The sequence below is a fragment of the Micropterus salmoides genome, unplaced genomic scaffold (genome assembly GCF_014851395.1).
Source record: "Micropterus salmoides isolate LMB-PRFRI ecotype aquatic unplaced genomic scaffold, ASM1485139v1 Ms_hic_scaffold_8, whole genome shotgun sequence".
Lineage (NCBI taxonomy): Eukaryota > Metazoa > Chordata > Actinopteri > Centrarchiformes > Centrarchidae > Micropterus > Micropterus salmoides.
In genome coordinates this window covers 31,503,017-31,520,785 of record NW_024044570.1, presented here as the reverse complement: position 1 = coordinate 31,520,785, position 17,769 = coordinate 31,503,017, and the positions used below count along the sequence as shown (strand labels likewise).

Sequence of the window (17,769 nt, the reverse complement as noted above, 5' to 3'; positions counted from 1 at the left end):
TTAGGACTCATATGCAGCAGTGAATAAGTAGGTCTTAAGCTTTGATTTAAAAACCTCAATTGAACATGCCAGTCTAATATCTGCTGGAAGACTGTTCCAAAATGTTGGTGCACGAAACGAAAAGGCTCGCTCACCAACTGTTTTTTTTCCCTAACCTTTGGTACAGTCAGAAGTCCTGTCCTGTGGGAGTGCAGCAACCGTGTAGGAACATAAGAATTTAAAAGATCAGACAGATATAATGGTGCAAGACCATTCACTATTTTGTACGTTAACAACAAAACCTTAAAATCTGCTGTGAGGCCAGCACAGGAGTTATATGCATGTATTTAGATGATCCAGTCAGAATACGTGCGGCAGCCCCGAGAACAGTACATTACAATAGTCCAGCCTAGATGTAACAAAGGCATAAATAAGGGCCTCTGCATCTTTAAGTGCCAATATTGATCTAATCTTTGCGATTCTTCAGAGATGAAAGGAGGCTACTTTTGTCACCTCTTTTATATGCAAATCAAACAAAAGTGATTGATCAAAAACAATCCCAAGATTCTTTACTCCATCCTGGCAATGAGTGACCGAATCATCAGTGGATAGAGTAAAATTGTCATACAAATGACCTAATCTAGCTGGTCCAATAGCTATCATCTCAATTTTTGCTGAGTTGAGTAGCAGGAAATTTGCTGATAACCAGCTCCTCACAGCAGCCAAGCAAGTCTAACTTAACCGAATCAGATGCATTTCCTGCAATAACCGGCATATATATGTGTAAATCATCAGCATAGCAATGAAAAGCAATCCCAAAAGAACGAATGATCTGAACAAAAACAACAGTAGACCAAGGACTAAAACCTGTGGAAAAAACAAACAAAAAACGATGCTATTAACCTGCAGATTTTGATACAGCCATTCACCACAATTTCTACTGTTTTATAGTTTGAACATCATTTCAGTTTTATCTTCCTGGCAGAGAGAGCAACAACATCTAGAAAGTTATACAGTTTATTATCAAAGGTAAGTTCAAATGTAACTGCCACCGATCACCAGGTCAAATTCACAGATCTTCCTATAGCTCAATCCTTGAACTGATGGATCATTACCTAATCATTTAGTTGAGTAAAGTAGCAATTGCTACAAGAATATGTTTTTCAATCATTATTATACTTGAATAAAATGTAACAAGTAGGCTATTTGCAATAAGATGTAGACCATTTAAGAATCCAAGGTAAAAGCTTAAATTGACAAATTATTGACATCGGCCTATTCATTTATCTGTAGTGGTGTAGATGTAAAATTATTACCAAATTTAAAGCACCTAAAGTTGTATGAATATGATTCATGTGGTGACATTAAAAAAGACAACCACTGAACCACTGAGTTAGATGCATTAAATTACTTTTCATCTCTGGCTGTGGACATCAGAGTTTGAGTTTAGTTGTAGTTCAAAGAAAGTAGGCAAAGAAGAAGATGCGGTTCATATTTTTGTCCAGCAGGTGGAGAACTCTGATCACCTGTTGCTGCTGATCTGTACTGTCAAAGGGGAACAGCCCTGGTCTATCTGACCACACTCCTTACTTCATGCAGGAACTGCAGACCCCCTTTTAAATCAGTTTGAGACTCACCTCAACTTGCTTTTTACTAAGATAAGGAAAGCTTCTGCTGCAAGAGAGACTCTGACATGCTGGGAATGCAAAGCTCAGGCCTTTGTTAGTATTACAAATGCATGCTAATAACATAACCATGTCCCCGGCATGAACACACACATAAAGAAGGTCTTTGTTTCACCCTTATACTCCCTGAACACGACAATACTAATATCAATCAAAGCACTAATAATCTGTGCAGCACTGACGCTCGTCTTTTCCTTTGTTTACTAGTTCTTTCTGTAGGAATGGCCAATTTTCAGTGCATTGTATTTTTAGGTCGGCCATGCTGTGAAGCCTTCCCCCCGGACTTCCACCTGAAACCCCCCGACTGGTGCTCAGTCAGGTGTGTGAGTGTGTTGATGGTCTGCATAGAGATTAGTGTTTGTGTGTGTGTGTGTGTGTGTGTGTGTGCACATGCTGGCACCCAACTGGGTGTGTCTACGGCAGATATGAAGTCAGTTAGAAGTGATCTGCAGCTAACACACACACACACACACCAGTCAAGCTGTGTATTTGTCTCAGCGTGGTGCAGGCCCCGATGACTGTGTGTGTAGGTGCGTATATGATGCATCCACCCCTCTCTCACCCCTTTCAAGTCAAAGACAGCTGTAGCTGACACTGATAACACATGAAATTGTTAGTTGGGGTTGTGGAGTGTGTGTGTGCGCATTCTCTGTCTGAGCACACACCTATGAGTCGGGGGACACCCCTACCCTTCTATCAAATATTTGCTGTCAATATTTAGACCCTCTCCTTCCCTCCTTGGTGTGCTCCCTCCTACCCCCTCCACTCATTAGGTGGTGGTGCTGTGATTTCATGGTTCTCACCAGGAGGCTCCATGAGTGCAGAACTGGTCTCAATCAGCTGTACAGATGGCTGAAGTGCTAATCCGTGTGATATGAAATGTTGACACTGTTATAGTGTTATATATTAGAGGGGGGAACAATACTAGAGTGGTCGATAACAATAACAGGTGAGGGATATGAAAGGGGCAAAGGTGGAGGTTGGATCTGTGTTTGTGTATGTGTATGTGTGTTTCTTCGTCTTCATTGTGTGAGAGAGTTCCCACTGTGCATCCATCAATGCATACAAGAGAAGTAGAGATTATTAGGGAGACATACTCTCTTCCACTAAGACTTATTGATTTGCTGTATTAAACCATAGGAAGAGGCATGGATAAGTAGAAGTCATTCATTTAGGGAGGAGGTTCACAGAAATTACAAAAAGACATATTTTTCATTTGTGGTTCTCTCAGCAGTCATCTTTTTTATTTTTTTAAATTTCTAATAAAACCTCAGCAGCATCTTGTCTTTCGGGAAACATGTCCTGGTTACAGGACTGTCCACAGACTTCAGGGTGAAGAGAGCTACTTTATCTGAAGGAAAAAGTCCCAATATTATTATAATCTGCTCAAAGTAAGGTCTGTTGATTTTTCAGATTACCCAGGGAAAAGGGCTTGGTGCGATTAAGTTTGTAAAATGTCATTCATCACTGCTTTGAGGAGAACAAACAAAATTCCATTTACCTTGGATATCTGATCTTTGTGCAAAACAATGAAACCTGCCAGACTGTAGCTCCCTTTAGGGGCAGCTTATGGGAATGTCTCCAGGTGTCTATTTTTTTACATTTCTTCTTCTAGCAGTTGGCTTGAAGGCAAACTATCAAGGTATATATTGAAATGAACTATATTTGTTTCAATTGTGGTATATATTCATACTAAATGACTAACAATATGATTCAGAGAAATATGTAAATAATCACAAAGTGAGGTTAACCCACTGCAGTACTGTCAAACATAGAATGAAGTAGAGAAACAGAAAATGACAGCACACAGATAGAAGAAACATGGCAGCCATCTTCAGAGTAATACAACTGTGGCCCTTCAGTCATCAGTAGACTTTGTGGCTGCTTTTTATATGTCAGGGGATGATGAAATCCCCCCTGGTAAATCATTTCTGACCTTGTTGCATGCACTACCATGTATCCATACGATTATCTGTTTTTCCTTCACCATCCCACCTGTATTTTTGCACCAGTTTGAGTAAACTTGAACCACATGCCCCCCTCACTGCTCTACTCGTAGTGCAGCTCTTAAATCCATCAGAGTGGAGTGGACTATTGGTGATGCAGTGATTTTGCAACTACAGTAACAAGCAGGCGTGTGCGAGGGGAAACTTTTTGGAAACACTTTTGCTCTACGTCAGGGCAGGGCTGATGAGCAGCTGGGAGAGGAGTTTGCGTTTGGATGTACTGCATCACTCTTTCAGTTCTGGTGATTGGGGCATCTGCTAGGCATTGTGAGCCACTAGCAAAAGATGGTAGTCAGGCACGTAACAACAGTAAACTTATTGCTCATGTTTATGTTTGTTTCACATCATACAGTCATGTCATTTTCCACCATACCGATCAAGTCATTGACCACCTCTGTAATAAAACACGTCAGTTAGGGACTGTATGAAAATTACTGGGGAGGGGAGGGGGGGATAAATCATATATTAAACTTTTTTATAAAGCAGGCTCTACCCAGCATTTTTAATATTGTATCTGGACCCTCCCCTTGACCTAAGAAAAAACCTTTGCCCCCAATGTCTCAAAATAATATTGAAAAGTAATGAATGAGCACAATTTGTTTAATCGTGTACCCCACTTTAAAGATAGAGAGCAGGACTTTTACATATAAATTAACGTCCGTTACATTCAAGCATTTGCCAGATGAGTTCACTCCATGCTGATTAAGCCGATCACAGCCTCTCTTTTTAAATCTGGTGTCTGTGGCGACGTTCCCACACTGGCAAACTGGTAGTGATGTTTTTAATGCCAACCAGCGACGATTGGAGGGAGCGACCGCTGCAACTCAGGATGGCAGAGTCTATACGTCAGAAGCCAGTGTTGACAGTGTAATTACTCTCACTGTCAGAAGTAGCAGACAAAAGTTCCGCACTGCAGGTTTAAATGTAAATGTAAATGCTCCGTACTTGTATAGCGCCTTTCTAGTCTTTTCGACCACTCAAAGCGCTTTTACACTACATCTGCATTCACCAGTCATACACAGAGCCTAAGTGCTCAAACGGAAACAAACATTCACACACTGGCGTATTTGCCGCCAGGGGCAATTTTCCTCTTTACAGAACAATAATGTAGTCGCCACTGCATACATGAGAAGTGAAACTGGAAACTGATTGCCTGATTGTACATCAAAGAACCAACACAATGCCTGAGTCGCAGAATCCTGTTGTAGCTATTTGAGTAACTATAATCAATTAACTATATCAAGGAAAGGCTACAACTAAATAGAAATTCAGGGTGGAGAAAAAAGGTAAAGCTATCCTCCCTTTAGCCAAAAGAAAACTCATAATACCCTCGTCACCCGATTCTCTGACTCTGTGCCTTAAATAAAATCATCTAAAAACTAAGTGTAAAGTAAAATGCATCCCTAGTTATTTGCCTATCAACAGGCATTTTTGATCAGAAAGACAGTAACAGCTGGACTTTTAATGTGTAGAAATATGTCCTCTTCCACTTGACAGCATCCCTGGCTGACACTAAACACTAAACCACCTTTCATTATGCTCCAGTCATCTTGTCGCTCTTTGACATGTCGGTTGTAGTGGGAAAAAAGCTGGTTATCCGACAAAAAAGGGTGGTTCCCAATCTTTTTTCTCCGACTTAAGCCAACATCCCTGTCAAAGGAACTCCAGTACCCCTTCCTGGACAACACCCGCCATGTTCTGAATGTGTTCATTTGAAGTAGTTTGAAACTGGATGTTACTTAACACTATTTTATAAAAGTGGATATTGTTACGCCTGTCAGTGTTAGGTCAGTTGTTCATGTTTCTATTTGTGCTGTACGCTACGTTTCACCATCTATACATTACTTTAAGCTATTTGACCTGTCACTACTTTTAGTTGAACCGTTTAGACTAATCTGCTAGTGTTTTTTCTCAATCACAACATGTAGTGCTCAGGTGTTCAATCTAATGATAAGTCCTATTTTTTCAAATTAGCTGAGCCACTCTACAATCTTGCTGTAATAATGCGCCTGCAGTCAGGTACCATGTATGTGTGTGTATTTGTGTGTGTGTTTTCAAGTGCTCCTTTAACCTCGGGAAGTAGACACAGCTTGAATTATTATGCTTTGACCATGAACTAACAAAAGAACAGCACATGAAAACAGGAAATCAATCATCTGATGTTCCTTTCGGGACCACTGTGAATCAACGATGAACAACAGACTCAAAAATCCAATGTAATTGTTCAAATTAAATAAAAGCGTTTTACGTTGCAGAAGTGCTGTTACTATACATCTGTGTGTATTTCAGTGTCAACCCTGCCAATACGTCCAGCCGCAACACTGCAGGGCCTAAACCTCGCACTGTATCGTAACACGACAGTTTGTAGATGCTGGGCGGTGACTGTTGTCTAAATGATATAATGAGCCTCTGCGTGTTCAGATTCTGCTCTGAGTGGGCGAGCACTGCAACAGGAAACACTTACGATTGTGGCCTTTTCTGGATTACATTGGTCGCGCTGTTGCCAAGACAACAGCAATTAGAAAAGACTAGGTTACCAAGCAGAGAGCGGTTATGTTTCCGTAGCAACCAAGGTCAGGGGGAGAAGGCGCCAGGTTTACCTGATCGTTAAGAATAAGACAGATATAACATATATTGTGCTAAATACTAGGTGTTGGCTTCATGCAGCAATCTATTATATGCGTTAGCATTCAGACTCCAGCAGGAACTTTAACTCCAGTGTCCTGCGTCCTCACTGGCTTTATGCGTCTGTGAAATGTACTGGCTGATCATGAAGGGGGAGTTAAATATTAAACATTTCCTGCAGAAAACTGACAATATATCAAACCCAGCAGCATTGACTGGATAAAAACAGCCCAAAATGTGACTTGAAACACTCCCCCACTCGACAGAACACAGACATACACATTTTATTTTCTATAGGCAATCTGTTTGGCGAGAGGACAACAGACAATGTGTCCTCCTGTATCTAGGCCTGTGTGTGCCTGCTGTGTGCACTTCCTGTAATTAGTTGATTATCACAGCATGTTGTCACACACCAGCTTACACAAACACACTATAATGACAATGACATAACGTGGCTTCCCCTTAAGCCTCGATCTACAAGGTAGTATTTACTGCGCTTAAGCAAAACTTAACAGCTGCATAATACGGTCGCTGCACTCACACCACATCGATCCTCGCATCTCTAACTCCCTTCATCACCAATTCTTTCATCTCTCTGTCCATAAATACCTTCTTCCCTCTGCCTTAAACCCATGTTAGTCTGACACACACACACACACACACCTCTCCCAGGTCCACTGTAGTGTGTAACCAGAGGCTGGGAGAACACTTAATCCCTCAGCACCTGCTTTCCATGCCAGCATGACCTCTTGCAGCTGCTTGTGTGTGTGCATTTTTGCCTTTGTTTATTATACACGGCTGCCTGTTCAGATATTAGTAACTTTGCATTCATGTCAGGGGTGGGGGTGTCTGACCATTTGCATATTTGTTTATATCTGTGTTTTTAATAACAAATTTGAGCTAAACAGATGTCTGCCGCTTTAGTCTGCAACAGATGGACCGGATATAAAATAGCTACATTATGATCCTATACACTGCAGGAGAGCAGACTGCAGGGATCAGTATTTAAATTAAATGTGACACTTACACTGTCTTGTCTTCTCTCCATATGCAGCGCAACCATTTCAGGTTCATTATAAGTCTCCATGACATTAAGATACGCAGTGAGATGCTTCTGAGAACCACTGTCCTCGGTCTGTGCAGTCAGTTAAGAAACAGATTATTAGATATGTTGGTTTTTCTACTCCAATGCTTTCCCACCCACATTTGATAATAACACGCCCATGTCTATACACACACACACACACACACACTTCAGGTTTCTTGCAACACCAAGCTTTTCCCTGTCCAGTATTAAAGTACTCTCACAAACAGAGAAGAGCTTAAACTAATATTGAACCATAGCTACTGTATAAAACTAACTGCATACATAAAATGCAAAAATGCTCCCCATCTCTTCGCAGCCCTCTACTTTCTGCAAAGCTCAGCAAAAAACAGAGAGCAAAATTTAGACAATTTTATTGGCATAAAATATATACAAGCAGTAAAATGTAAAAAAGTGTAAAAACAATATAAAATAAAATTACCTTTTTTCCCCATCCACGTAAGAAATAAGAAAGTTTGTTGGACAGCTGGTCACGGACCAACTGGATAAGCAATTCTGATTTGAATGTGCAGCTTTCAGTGCACGGTAGGAAAACGTAAACACCTGTGGTTCCTTCTAAGAGGTCCGTCTGCCTACGGCTCCCCACCTCAGTCGCACATCAATCACTCTCTCCACATCTCCATTTACACTTATTCCCGCCTCTCCTCCCTACAGGTCCCTCTTTGTTCTGCCGAGGAAGGGGGAAAAGGGAGGCGAAGCAGTGCAGACGAAAGGAAAAGGCAGAATTGCTGCCTTCTCGCAGAGGGGAGGAAGTGGAGTGACCACTGTGTGATGGAGGGGGAAAGGCGAGAGGAACAGTGGTTTCCATCAGGAGGCGAATGCAGGGACAGGACAGCTGATTTCTCTAGAGGAGGAGAGGGTGACTGACATAACAAACTGTTTGTGCCTCCTGATGGAGGACATGTTTGCTGTATTGTCATCAGTAGTTGCAAACAGAAGCCCAACGGTCCTGCGATTTGATTCCAAGTGTGAGTCCACAGGCTCTCCTGAGTTTAGTTTGTTGCAGATATATACCAGCTCCTCACACACAGACATGCCTCATGTGGAAGTTGACCACGTACTCTGCGTTGGTGCGCTGGACAGAGATAGCAAAGGGTTCGAAGGGGTGGAAGGTGAAGGCAACCAGCCGTCGCACGGCGTGATTTACTGGCCGCCCCAGCAGGCCTGCCTGGATCTTAAACTTCAGCAGGCCGGAATCCCGCGCGTAAAACCTGGTGGGTAAGGGGATGGAGGACAAAAAATAGAGAGAGAGTAGTGCCATTAATTTCTTTCCCTACTCCAGTCTGTTTCTGAAGGCCTCTGCTCCTATATGCTAGAGATCCTTCCAGAGAAGTGAGTAGCAAATGTTGCTACAGAACTGTCTGCACGGACTGCTGTTACATGAATGAATGAAGTGTTTTTGAAGTGTCAAACAAACCAAGGTGAACATTTATTAACTACAGAGGCAAGAGAAATCAAAGTCAGCAAAGGTAAAGGCAAGCAAGTAAACTAACTAATCATTTCAGTATTTCATTTAATTCACAAATGAATTAGGACCTAATTTTTCTATTGAGATATTTATTTTGTTGAGGAAAGGGGACTGAAAAAAGATTTACTAATAAAATTCTTTTTAAAAAAGGATTTGATCATAATTGTTTTAATTTTAATTGTTCTACCTCAAATTTGTGAAGTGATCCAAGTGTTTGTCACGTTCTGACCATAAAGAAAAGTTTAACAACACAATTAACAATCTGGTTTCTTCAATTTTCACTTAGGAGGAAAAATGAGCCTTTAAACTTGGAAAAAAATAATAATCATGATTTGACATTTTTTGATTATAATAATTATATGAAATTTATTTATCATTATAACATTTTTGGCTTCATCGCCCAGCCCTATTTCAGTGTTTCAAATTTTGCTGCAATGCAAATTTCTTATGAAAGCTTCTCGGTAGCCGAACCAGCGATGTATTGTTAGTAACATTTTTCATGGATTGTCATTGATAATGTGACATGATTTGACAATATGGTCATTGACCCAGATAAGAGTCTCTACCTGATGGGGTGGTCTCCGCAGGTCTTGGGCCTCTCCATCACTGATACCCACTTGTCATCATAACTGAAGAGGGAGAGGTCAAGGTAAGGACTGCTGCTGTAGGACTGGGCGCTGATGGGCAGCTGACCCAGCAGCCGACGCACCGCCTCGGTGTGCCCGCCGTATTTGGCGTTCACTATGGTGTCTTTGAATCTGAGGCGCAGACAGGCAGGGATATCAGCAAAATAACAATAAACAATAGTGAAAAGGCAGTCTCTTCTGGCCTTGTGGTCTAGTTGTAAAGCTCTTTCTATGATCCTGAAGTGTAAGTTTACACACTAGTTGTTTTGCTTTGGAGATTAACAGCTTTTAACGTCTGAACTAGGTTGGAAAATACAACTGTGTTTATTCTAAGCAACCTTTTTCAAACATACCTGGCTAAACTATAGTCCTATGTCTCACTAAGCACTACGAAATAAGCTTATGCTGGCCAGTTACAAGTGGTGCAAATCAGGTTTCCTGAATGTGCTCGCCCGCTTTCAATTTCTCCGCTGCTTTTTCCAGACATCAATTTTCAACACTCTAAAATCCAATTCTAAGCTCTTTTCCTCACTCAAACTATCCTTTATCTTCTCCTCTGTCCTCAATCCCCCCCACCGTCTGGTCCGCCCTCTTCACCTTCCACAGAGGATTTTGTCACCTACGCTGGTGAGTCGAACCGCCAAATTCAATCACGGCTCCTCCATCCACGCTGACTGTCTTAATGTCTCTCTTCTATATCCAGATTAAGTCCTAAAACTCCTTCCTCCAGGCCTCCAGGCGATCGCCGCTGATGTGCTTCCCTTCCTAACCACCATCTTCAAATCCTCCCTGACATTTGGCTGCACAGCATCAGGTGCAGTTTTTTTCCCTTTCATTCAAAAAAGAGCCCCGAACCCAGCAGTTTGCCAGCATTATTATTTTAAAACTACAATGTATTCAATTTTGGCAACAAAAAAAAAATTTGGTATTTCAATTCAATAATACAAGGAGATGTCTCTCCTCTGTACCTTCTCTGAACCTGTCGTGCGTAGTTGTTGGATGACGCAGAGCAGGGGAACTGGACGGCCTGGCTGTGCAGCGTAGCGTTTCTGAACAGGTCACAGAAATTCTCAAACAGCTCCAGCAGCTGGTCGGAGGTGTTTTCAAAGACGGCCAGCACCTCTGTAGACACCATGTTGTACACAACGAAAAACGACGGCTGTGGCAGAGAAGAAACACAGAAGAAGAAACACAGACTGAAAAAATTTTTTCAAACCAGGATACAATCTGCCCTGGTCTTCTATAGTGAAAAACCAAGGACTGTCATGAATAGTGAAAGATTCATCATAGTAAAAGTAAGCATTCCACGCTTTGGCTTCTATTTATGTTTATATTGAATATGAGATTATGTATATATTCCCCATAGGTGAAATGAAAATAGCTGATTGAAAGGAAGTCAGAGGGCAGAGATTTCATGTAAATAAAACATGCATTAATTAGACCGAGTTGCTGTTGCCATGAATGAATCACAGTACTGAACGCAGTCTGTAGGAGAAACGTGTCCTTGGAGACCTGAAAGAGGAATCCCTGTTTTACAGCTCCAACTACAAAAGACACGAGAGAGGCAGGGGAGAGCAACAAAGAGAACAGAGGGATGAATTCAGATGTGTGTGTGTGTGTGTGTGTGTGTTTCTACCTGTGAGGGGTCGGTGACTCTGAGTGTGACCACGTCTTCGCTAGTGTATTTAATGAAGAGATGATGCTCATCCAACAGCTGCATCTTCCACATCCTCAACCTCCTTAGCTGATCAAAAAACTGGAAGAATCTGATGACATCAGGACAAAACAATCAAAACCAAGAGCTTGGTGAACTACACAGGTCACTAACTGAATATCTAACATCAGTCCAATATGGAAGTGCTGCTTGATTGAAGAGCCAGTTTTTGCAGTTGACTGAAGTTGAATCTATTCACCTTTACAACAGTGTGCAAAATGTTCTGAGATTAAATATACAATTACCCAAATGATGAATTAACTGTTAAGTCTACTAGTTGATAGAATATTAATCACCACCGATTTCGTTAACGGATACTAGCATAAGCCATTTATTAAGCTAAAATACCAAATATGAGATATGAGACAGAGCCGCTTGTTTGAGTGTGAGGTGAATCGATGGCGCATCGCTATTCTACTTGGAAGAGTAGTCTATCATTACTGTGACAAAGTCGTTTTTTTGTGTACCAAGTATTGCACTTCGCTACATTCCAAGTTGCATCCGTTACAGAGAAGAAGCTGCAGGTGTGTGTGCAGCTGCAGGAGGGCAGAGCTCCAGAGAGGTGACACTCAACTGACTCTCTGGAAAACCGACATGTTGTTCTACAAGTAAACGTTCACTGGCCGAGTGTCAGGGGGTGGGGGGTGCACAGTGGCTGCACACACGCCGGGGCTAGTACTTGGTGAACAGTACAAAAAAGCACAATGCAATAAAATTAAGGATCACGTTTATGGGGTATGATTATGGTTAGCATTATTGTACATCGGCATAGTTATAAAAAGTTGTGCCACCTCAAAGCAACATTGTTTTTTTTTTTTCTTAAAATAATGGTCAAGTCAAGTTTATTTATAAGCACATTTAAAAACAACCACAGGTGACCAAAGTGCTGAATGGTGAATGATGTCACTATCATTGAAGAAGAAGCAAAAAGTATGTACAATGTAAAGCCTCTGCGGACATAACGTTAGCTGATGGCAGAGGCAAATAGATAGAAGAGAAAAAAAGAGTTACCCAGCAAGAGGCTGCCGGACGTTAACTAGAGCTTTGAGAAATAAAAGGCTGCAAGACGCCGAGCTGGCCTTCTTTCTGTTGGACTAGTAAGTAATATTGCTACAGTATGTCCTGTGTTGTCGCATTTGCTTGATGTCTGGGCATTGTAAGCAAAGTTGGTGACTTGCTAGTTTTTGATCGTAATGTAATCATAACAAACGCACATGTACAGCTGTCCTTATTTATGAAAGGCAGTGAAGTACACACTGATCTAATGCACCACCCAGTGAGCACGTGACCCAAATCAGACACATCCACGATGTTGCGTGACCAACAGGTGCATGCCGGGTCTGGCAAAATACTAAATACTAATATACTCAAGGTGGATCCTCCAGGTGACTTCCGCGTTCATCCTGGAACTTTTACCTTCAGTGTAGTGGATAAGGCCTTTCTTGGAGTATAAAGCTTATATCAGGGCTGGCTCATGTGAGCCCTGAAACCTCCCTTAGTTATGCTGCTATAAGCCTAGACTGCAGGGAGACTTCCCATGATGCACTGAGCTCCTCTCTCCGCCTCTCCATCTGTATGCATTCTTATCCCATTGATGCATGTTACTAACTCAACTTCTTCCCTCACCCGTAGTCTTGTGCTTTCTCACCTCGTTTTCTGTTGCTTTCTGCAGGTGTTTCTGCTGGAGCTGTAGAGTCTGAATTTGTGGTTGCAAGCTACCAACTGCCCAAATGTTCCTGCTCGACACTCACTGCTACAATTATTATTATGGTCTTATTATTATTATAATTATTAGAACTATTATTATTTTATTGATATTTGTATTATTACCCCTACAATAACTATTATTTTGCATCTCTATGTGGAACTTAAATTGTTACTGTTTGTTCCCTTTCTATGGTAGTGGGACTGGTTATAGTGGGACAGAGAGGCTTAGTGCACTGGTTATATTATGCTTTAAGAATGAACAAGCTCAGGACTCACAGAATGCCGTTCAGACAGGTGAGGGCAATGCCAAACTCACTGAACTCACTCTTCTTATTCTTATTTTCTATACAGCTCCATGTTTCCTGCCTTGGTGATGTTTTATTTTGCTGTTGTTCTGCTGATTCTATAACAAGTGTCAGGCTATTTCATTTATGTGGATTAATAACACTTGTTGGACACGCTGCGGTGTCCATGGACTTTTATTTATTGTTGGTCATTTTTGTTTGATTGTCTGTGTTTTGTCTGGTTAATTCTAGGCTACACTGAGGAGGGCGGTTGCATATTTCTAATTGACAATCAGTTGTATTCACAGGCTACAAAGTGCTGTCTATAGAAAAGGAATTTATTGTTGGTTTGGCGATTAGGACTCATGCTGCTGATGTTATTACGCTAGTACACTAGTGCAATTTATTTATAATATATATATATAATTTGAATTTTAAATCTTTTGGTAGTTCACTTTATTTTGACAGTACAGTAGAGAGAGACTGGTATGGCAGGAGAGAGGGGATGACATGCAGCAAAGGGTTTGGACTTGAACTCGGACCACTGCGGTAAGACCTTGATATGTGGTATGTGCTGAACCAGGTGAGATACCTGGACGCCTTTGGACGTTCTTTAATTTACAGTAGTATAGAGTCGTAGTATACATCATCTTAAAACATTTTCCCATAACCACCCCTTCTTGTACTCTTTCCATTCCTGCCCATTTGAAGCATAATTTCTGGATGTTTTATATAGCAAGAGGTGTTATGTTCATGCAATTTACCATTACGGGCAAATGAAGAAAATGTTTGTCTGAATACATTTCTTGTTAATGTTTGGATTTTGTCTGCCCTGCATGCAACATTAATGTCCTTGGCCAGTCACATGCCTGTTTAAGTGATGAACTGCACTACTTGTGTTTGTTTTTAGAGATGATAACAGACGTTTTATACTTGTACGACTAATTTTGTGGCCTGTGCTACAAAACACCAAACTTGTGTAGCACCAGCGCAATGTGTACGTACAGCCCTGTTTTAGATTTTGGACTGTCACATAGTGTAACTGTAACATTAGTTTAAGCCATGCTCTCATTCAATCGTGGCCTTAAACAGGATTTGAGGTGCGGTCTTGCTGTGTTAGAAAAGCTCCTGGTTCAGAGGAAGTGTTTTCTGATGGTTCAGGAACTATGGAGGCAGAGTTTGTAGGGCTGACCGCTGCTGATTGGTCAAACACAGACAGTGTGGCAACAACAACTTGTGTACCACTTCATTCACAACGCAAGGAAATAACAATAACTCTGCGTTGTTGCTGTTTTCTTGTGTTGGAAAAATGCATTTTGTTTCTGTCATTATAAAATTCACCAAACCACTAATTGTCTATTGTGCCTAATTGCTAACGGAGATGTGATGGAAACAGGAATGTGAAACAGGGACTTTTAGTACCTAGTTTAATTCCTTCGGTTCCCTAGTTCCTGGAATGTTTTGGTCAAAAAATGGTTAGACACAGCGAAGATAAAAGAGAGCTCTTAATTCTTTCTCTCTGGTTTAACTGAAACAGTGGATGAATGAAGTTAACTGAAGTAAAAGGTCCCTTGCAGCCTTGCAGCCCACTAACAGGGCAGACCAGCTTCCTACATATTACATAGACACACTTAAGGACCTGTCAGATACAATATACTAGGACTTCTAAATGAAATCTCAATAATACTGCCCCGGCCCCTGTGACTTGGTAAGTGAAAAATTAAAAATCAACTGAGAGCATGAGAGGAGAGTCGTATACCTCCTCTTTGCGGTGGCGCTGCCATCCTGCTCAGCCCTCCTCCACAGGTAGACCAGCAGCCTGTGCTTGAGCGAATTGATGGTCTTGTCAGTGTACAGACGAGGGAAGCCCGGCTGACTCTCGGCCTGAGCCTCAGTGTAAACCGCTGAAAGAGTAAGGAGGTCGTCCTCATAACAGAACCGCCCAATGGTCCGTACATCTAGAAATGTTCCCTCTGGTGTGACCTGGGAAGGAGAGAGATAAAGGAAGATAAAAAAAAAAACGAGGATGATACATTGGAGTTTTAATCTGTTCTTTCAGCGGCAGAGATTTAGAGCAAATTTACATTTGAAATAATGAACGTGCTCACCTGAAACACATGGATGGTCTGCTGCTGGACCGACAGCACAGCCAGGATGTTCCTGTAGAGGTAGAGGCCCTGGTTGTGGGACAGGATGATCTTGTCACACTTGAAGGACCTGGTGTCACACAGCCTTCCAGTGTGGAGATCAATAATGTGGAGGGAGTAGTCTTCTAGAGGTGACCGGGGGTTGGGAGTCACAGATTCGTTGTTACGATACACCTGGTGGGAGATGGAATATGGACAAAAGGGACAGTCTGAGCAAAACTATGTAATTATGAGTTTCCTTGTTAATTTGTACTAAGTTTGATGATGTGGTTACCTCAAAGAAGTATGGCGGCGGCTCCTCTGGGACATACACAGCCGACCCAACAATGACATAGCGGCAGTCGTCTGTGAAGAGGCTGCACTCCCGGTTGAGGTGTTCTCCGTTTGAGGCCACATTAGTGACATGGAGCAAGGAGAAGAAGCGCTCAAACAGGCGGCCTCGGATGTTGAGGGAACGCTGGTCATTGGCTGTTAGAAGAGTCTCTCCCTCTTGGCCTCTCAGCAGGTCCTGAGCTGCCTGGCAGCCTTGGTATTCATATATCTACAGGAGGAACATTGAGATTAGAAGACAGTTTTTTCTTCATCTCTTTGTTCAGGCAAATCAGGTAGTTGGATGAAGCAAGTTAGTTTCAGTCTGGGCCAGTTGCTTTTGACATTTGGGAGATAAAAATCATACAATATGTGGTATTTAAGGAGTCTAACTCAAATGCTTAGAGGGGAAATATAAAGGAAAACTGAGAGTTAACAGTTGGGCTTCTCTCTTCTTACCTCCAGAGAAGTCTGGTCAGAAGAGAAGGCGATGAAGCAGCGTCCATCTGGTGAGAACTTCCTAAGAAAGCACGGGGGCTTCTCCACGTTGACCACAGTGAAGTTGGGGAAAAGGTTCTGGTGGAAGCAACGTACTCTGTACCAGTGAGCTCCGGGTTGGCCCGAACAGATCCTCCGCCTCTCAAGACGGTGAACCACGTTTTGATTCTGGATCCGTCTTGGCTTCAGGGTTGGGGTGTCGTCATCCATCGCTGTGATTAGAGAATGATCTCCAACTTCTCCTCAGAAGGTAGTTAAGACAGGCGGCCAGTACGGTGAAACGACTACATCACAAGTACAGTCCTGTTATCTGTGTTTTCTAGTGAGAGTCAGGGGAGAAAAAGAACCAATGAGCGCTGTTTTCAAGTAAAATAAGTTTCAGTGCTGAAAGGATCAACTGAAGTCAACAACTTGATTAAAAAAGACAGTAATAAATTCCAATGTTGATAACAGATTCAGCATTTTAAGTCAGTGATCAGGTAAAACCACAAAATATTTGCTATTTACAGGTGCACAAATGTGCAAGGTGTTTTTTCATGTCACTGAAAACTTTTGAGTTTCTTGGCTGCTGACAAACTGAGAACTTTAAAGAGCACTGATGACATCCTTTTTTCAGACTTCAGAAAGCTCTTCATGAGCCGCAGACATTATAGAGAGGTTTTCACAGACTGAGTGACGTTTATACTCCATACGACGAGGAAACTGATCTTCATGTGCTAAATGCGAGGAGTGACAACAGCAGCGTCCTTCTGCTCTGTCCAGATATCCGAGTATGGTTTGATTTTGAGCCCATTACAAGTCTAAGACCCTGGTCTAAAACGTGCCACTAGCTGAGCCAACTCGACAATTAAGAGCAGCCACCGAACATTTTGCCTATATTCCAAGACAATTAACACAGTACGCTGTTACTCACTTCTTGCTTAAAAAAGCCAGCGAGCCCGCGACTGAGAAGCTTTCTAGGTCCTCCAAGTTCAGCCGGTGTTCTGACGATTTATGCTTCCTTATCGAACCGGTTGTGTTAGCAAAAGCAGGTAGGTGTAAAAGCTCGACAACTTACAGTTAGCTAACGTTACCGACTGCTAGCTTGTACCTCACGTCAGTGGCAAACGCCCAGCTTCATTTATTTCCCAAAGTGCAAAAGTAACTGTAGCCTATCACATTTCTCCAAATATCCGACTGCCTGAAGCATTTTAAGTGTCAAAGAGCCGCTATGTTTGTTGTGAGGCAGCCGCGGAGGAACCAGAAGAAGAAGACGACAGCATCGCTGCACTGTAGCTCTGAGCTATTTTAAACAGCGCCACCACATCATCCTCAGGTGAGAAATTGTATTGCAACCTTTAACATCTGTATCAAAAATCTGATGGATTTGTGATGATGACAGCTGAAGGCTACCAAAATCGGAAACAGTAATGTGCAACGTTAGGCACGACTGAGCTGACATGTAATGGCATCAAAGTAACACTGTTTACATAATGGTTACAGTACAGTATAACACAGTACTTTAGTTAGATGGATTTAAAGATAAATGAATACATGCATTTTTGATTACTCAAAATAGTTCATTAGAAGCAATAGGCTGTCAGGTTTTTGAAAAATTGTACATTTCAAACTGATTG

At 41.9% G+C, this 17,769-nt stretch overlaps 1 protein-coding gene across 2 annotated transcripts; it reads right to left on the bottom strand.

Annotated features, from left to right (window-relative positions):
- Nucleotides 1-7,411: 7,411 nt before the first annotated feature.
- Nucleotides 7,412-17,392, bottom strand: det1 (DET1 partner of COP1 E3 ubiquitin ligase). Of its 2 annotated transcripts, XR_005442775.1 has the most exons (10): nucleotides 17,067-17,392; nucleotides 16,115-16,472; nucleotides 15,621-15,887; nucleotides 15,308-15,520; nucleotides 14,959-15,182; nucleotides 11,131-11,260; nucleotides 10,463-10,653; nucleotides 9,435-9,626; nucleotides 7,822-8,611; nucleotides 7,412-7,430 (listed from the first exon to the last, which is right to left on the bottom strand). XR_005442775.1 is itself a non-coding variant. In XM_038705173.1 (9 exons), the coding sequence occupies exons 2-9, from the start codon at nucleotides 16,361-16,363 to the stop codon at nucleotides 8,422-8,424; spliced, it is 1,656 nt and encodes a 551-aa protein (XP_038561101.1). In that variant the 5' UTR covers nucleotides 16,364-16,472; nucleotides 17,067-17,392; the 3' UTR covers nucleotides 7,737-8,421. The 2 variants fall into 2 exon arrangements, 1 of the variants encoding a protein (XP_038561101.1); XM_038705173.1 differs by lacking the exon at nucleotides 7,412-7,430 and having other exon boundaries at nucleotides 7,737-8,611.
- Nucleotides 17,393-17,769: the final 377 nt, after the last annotated feature.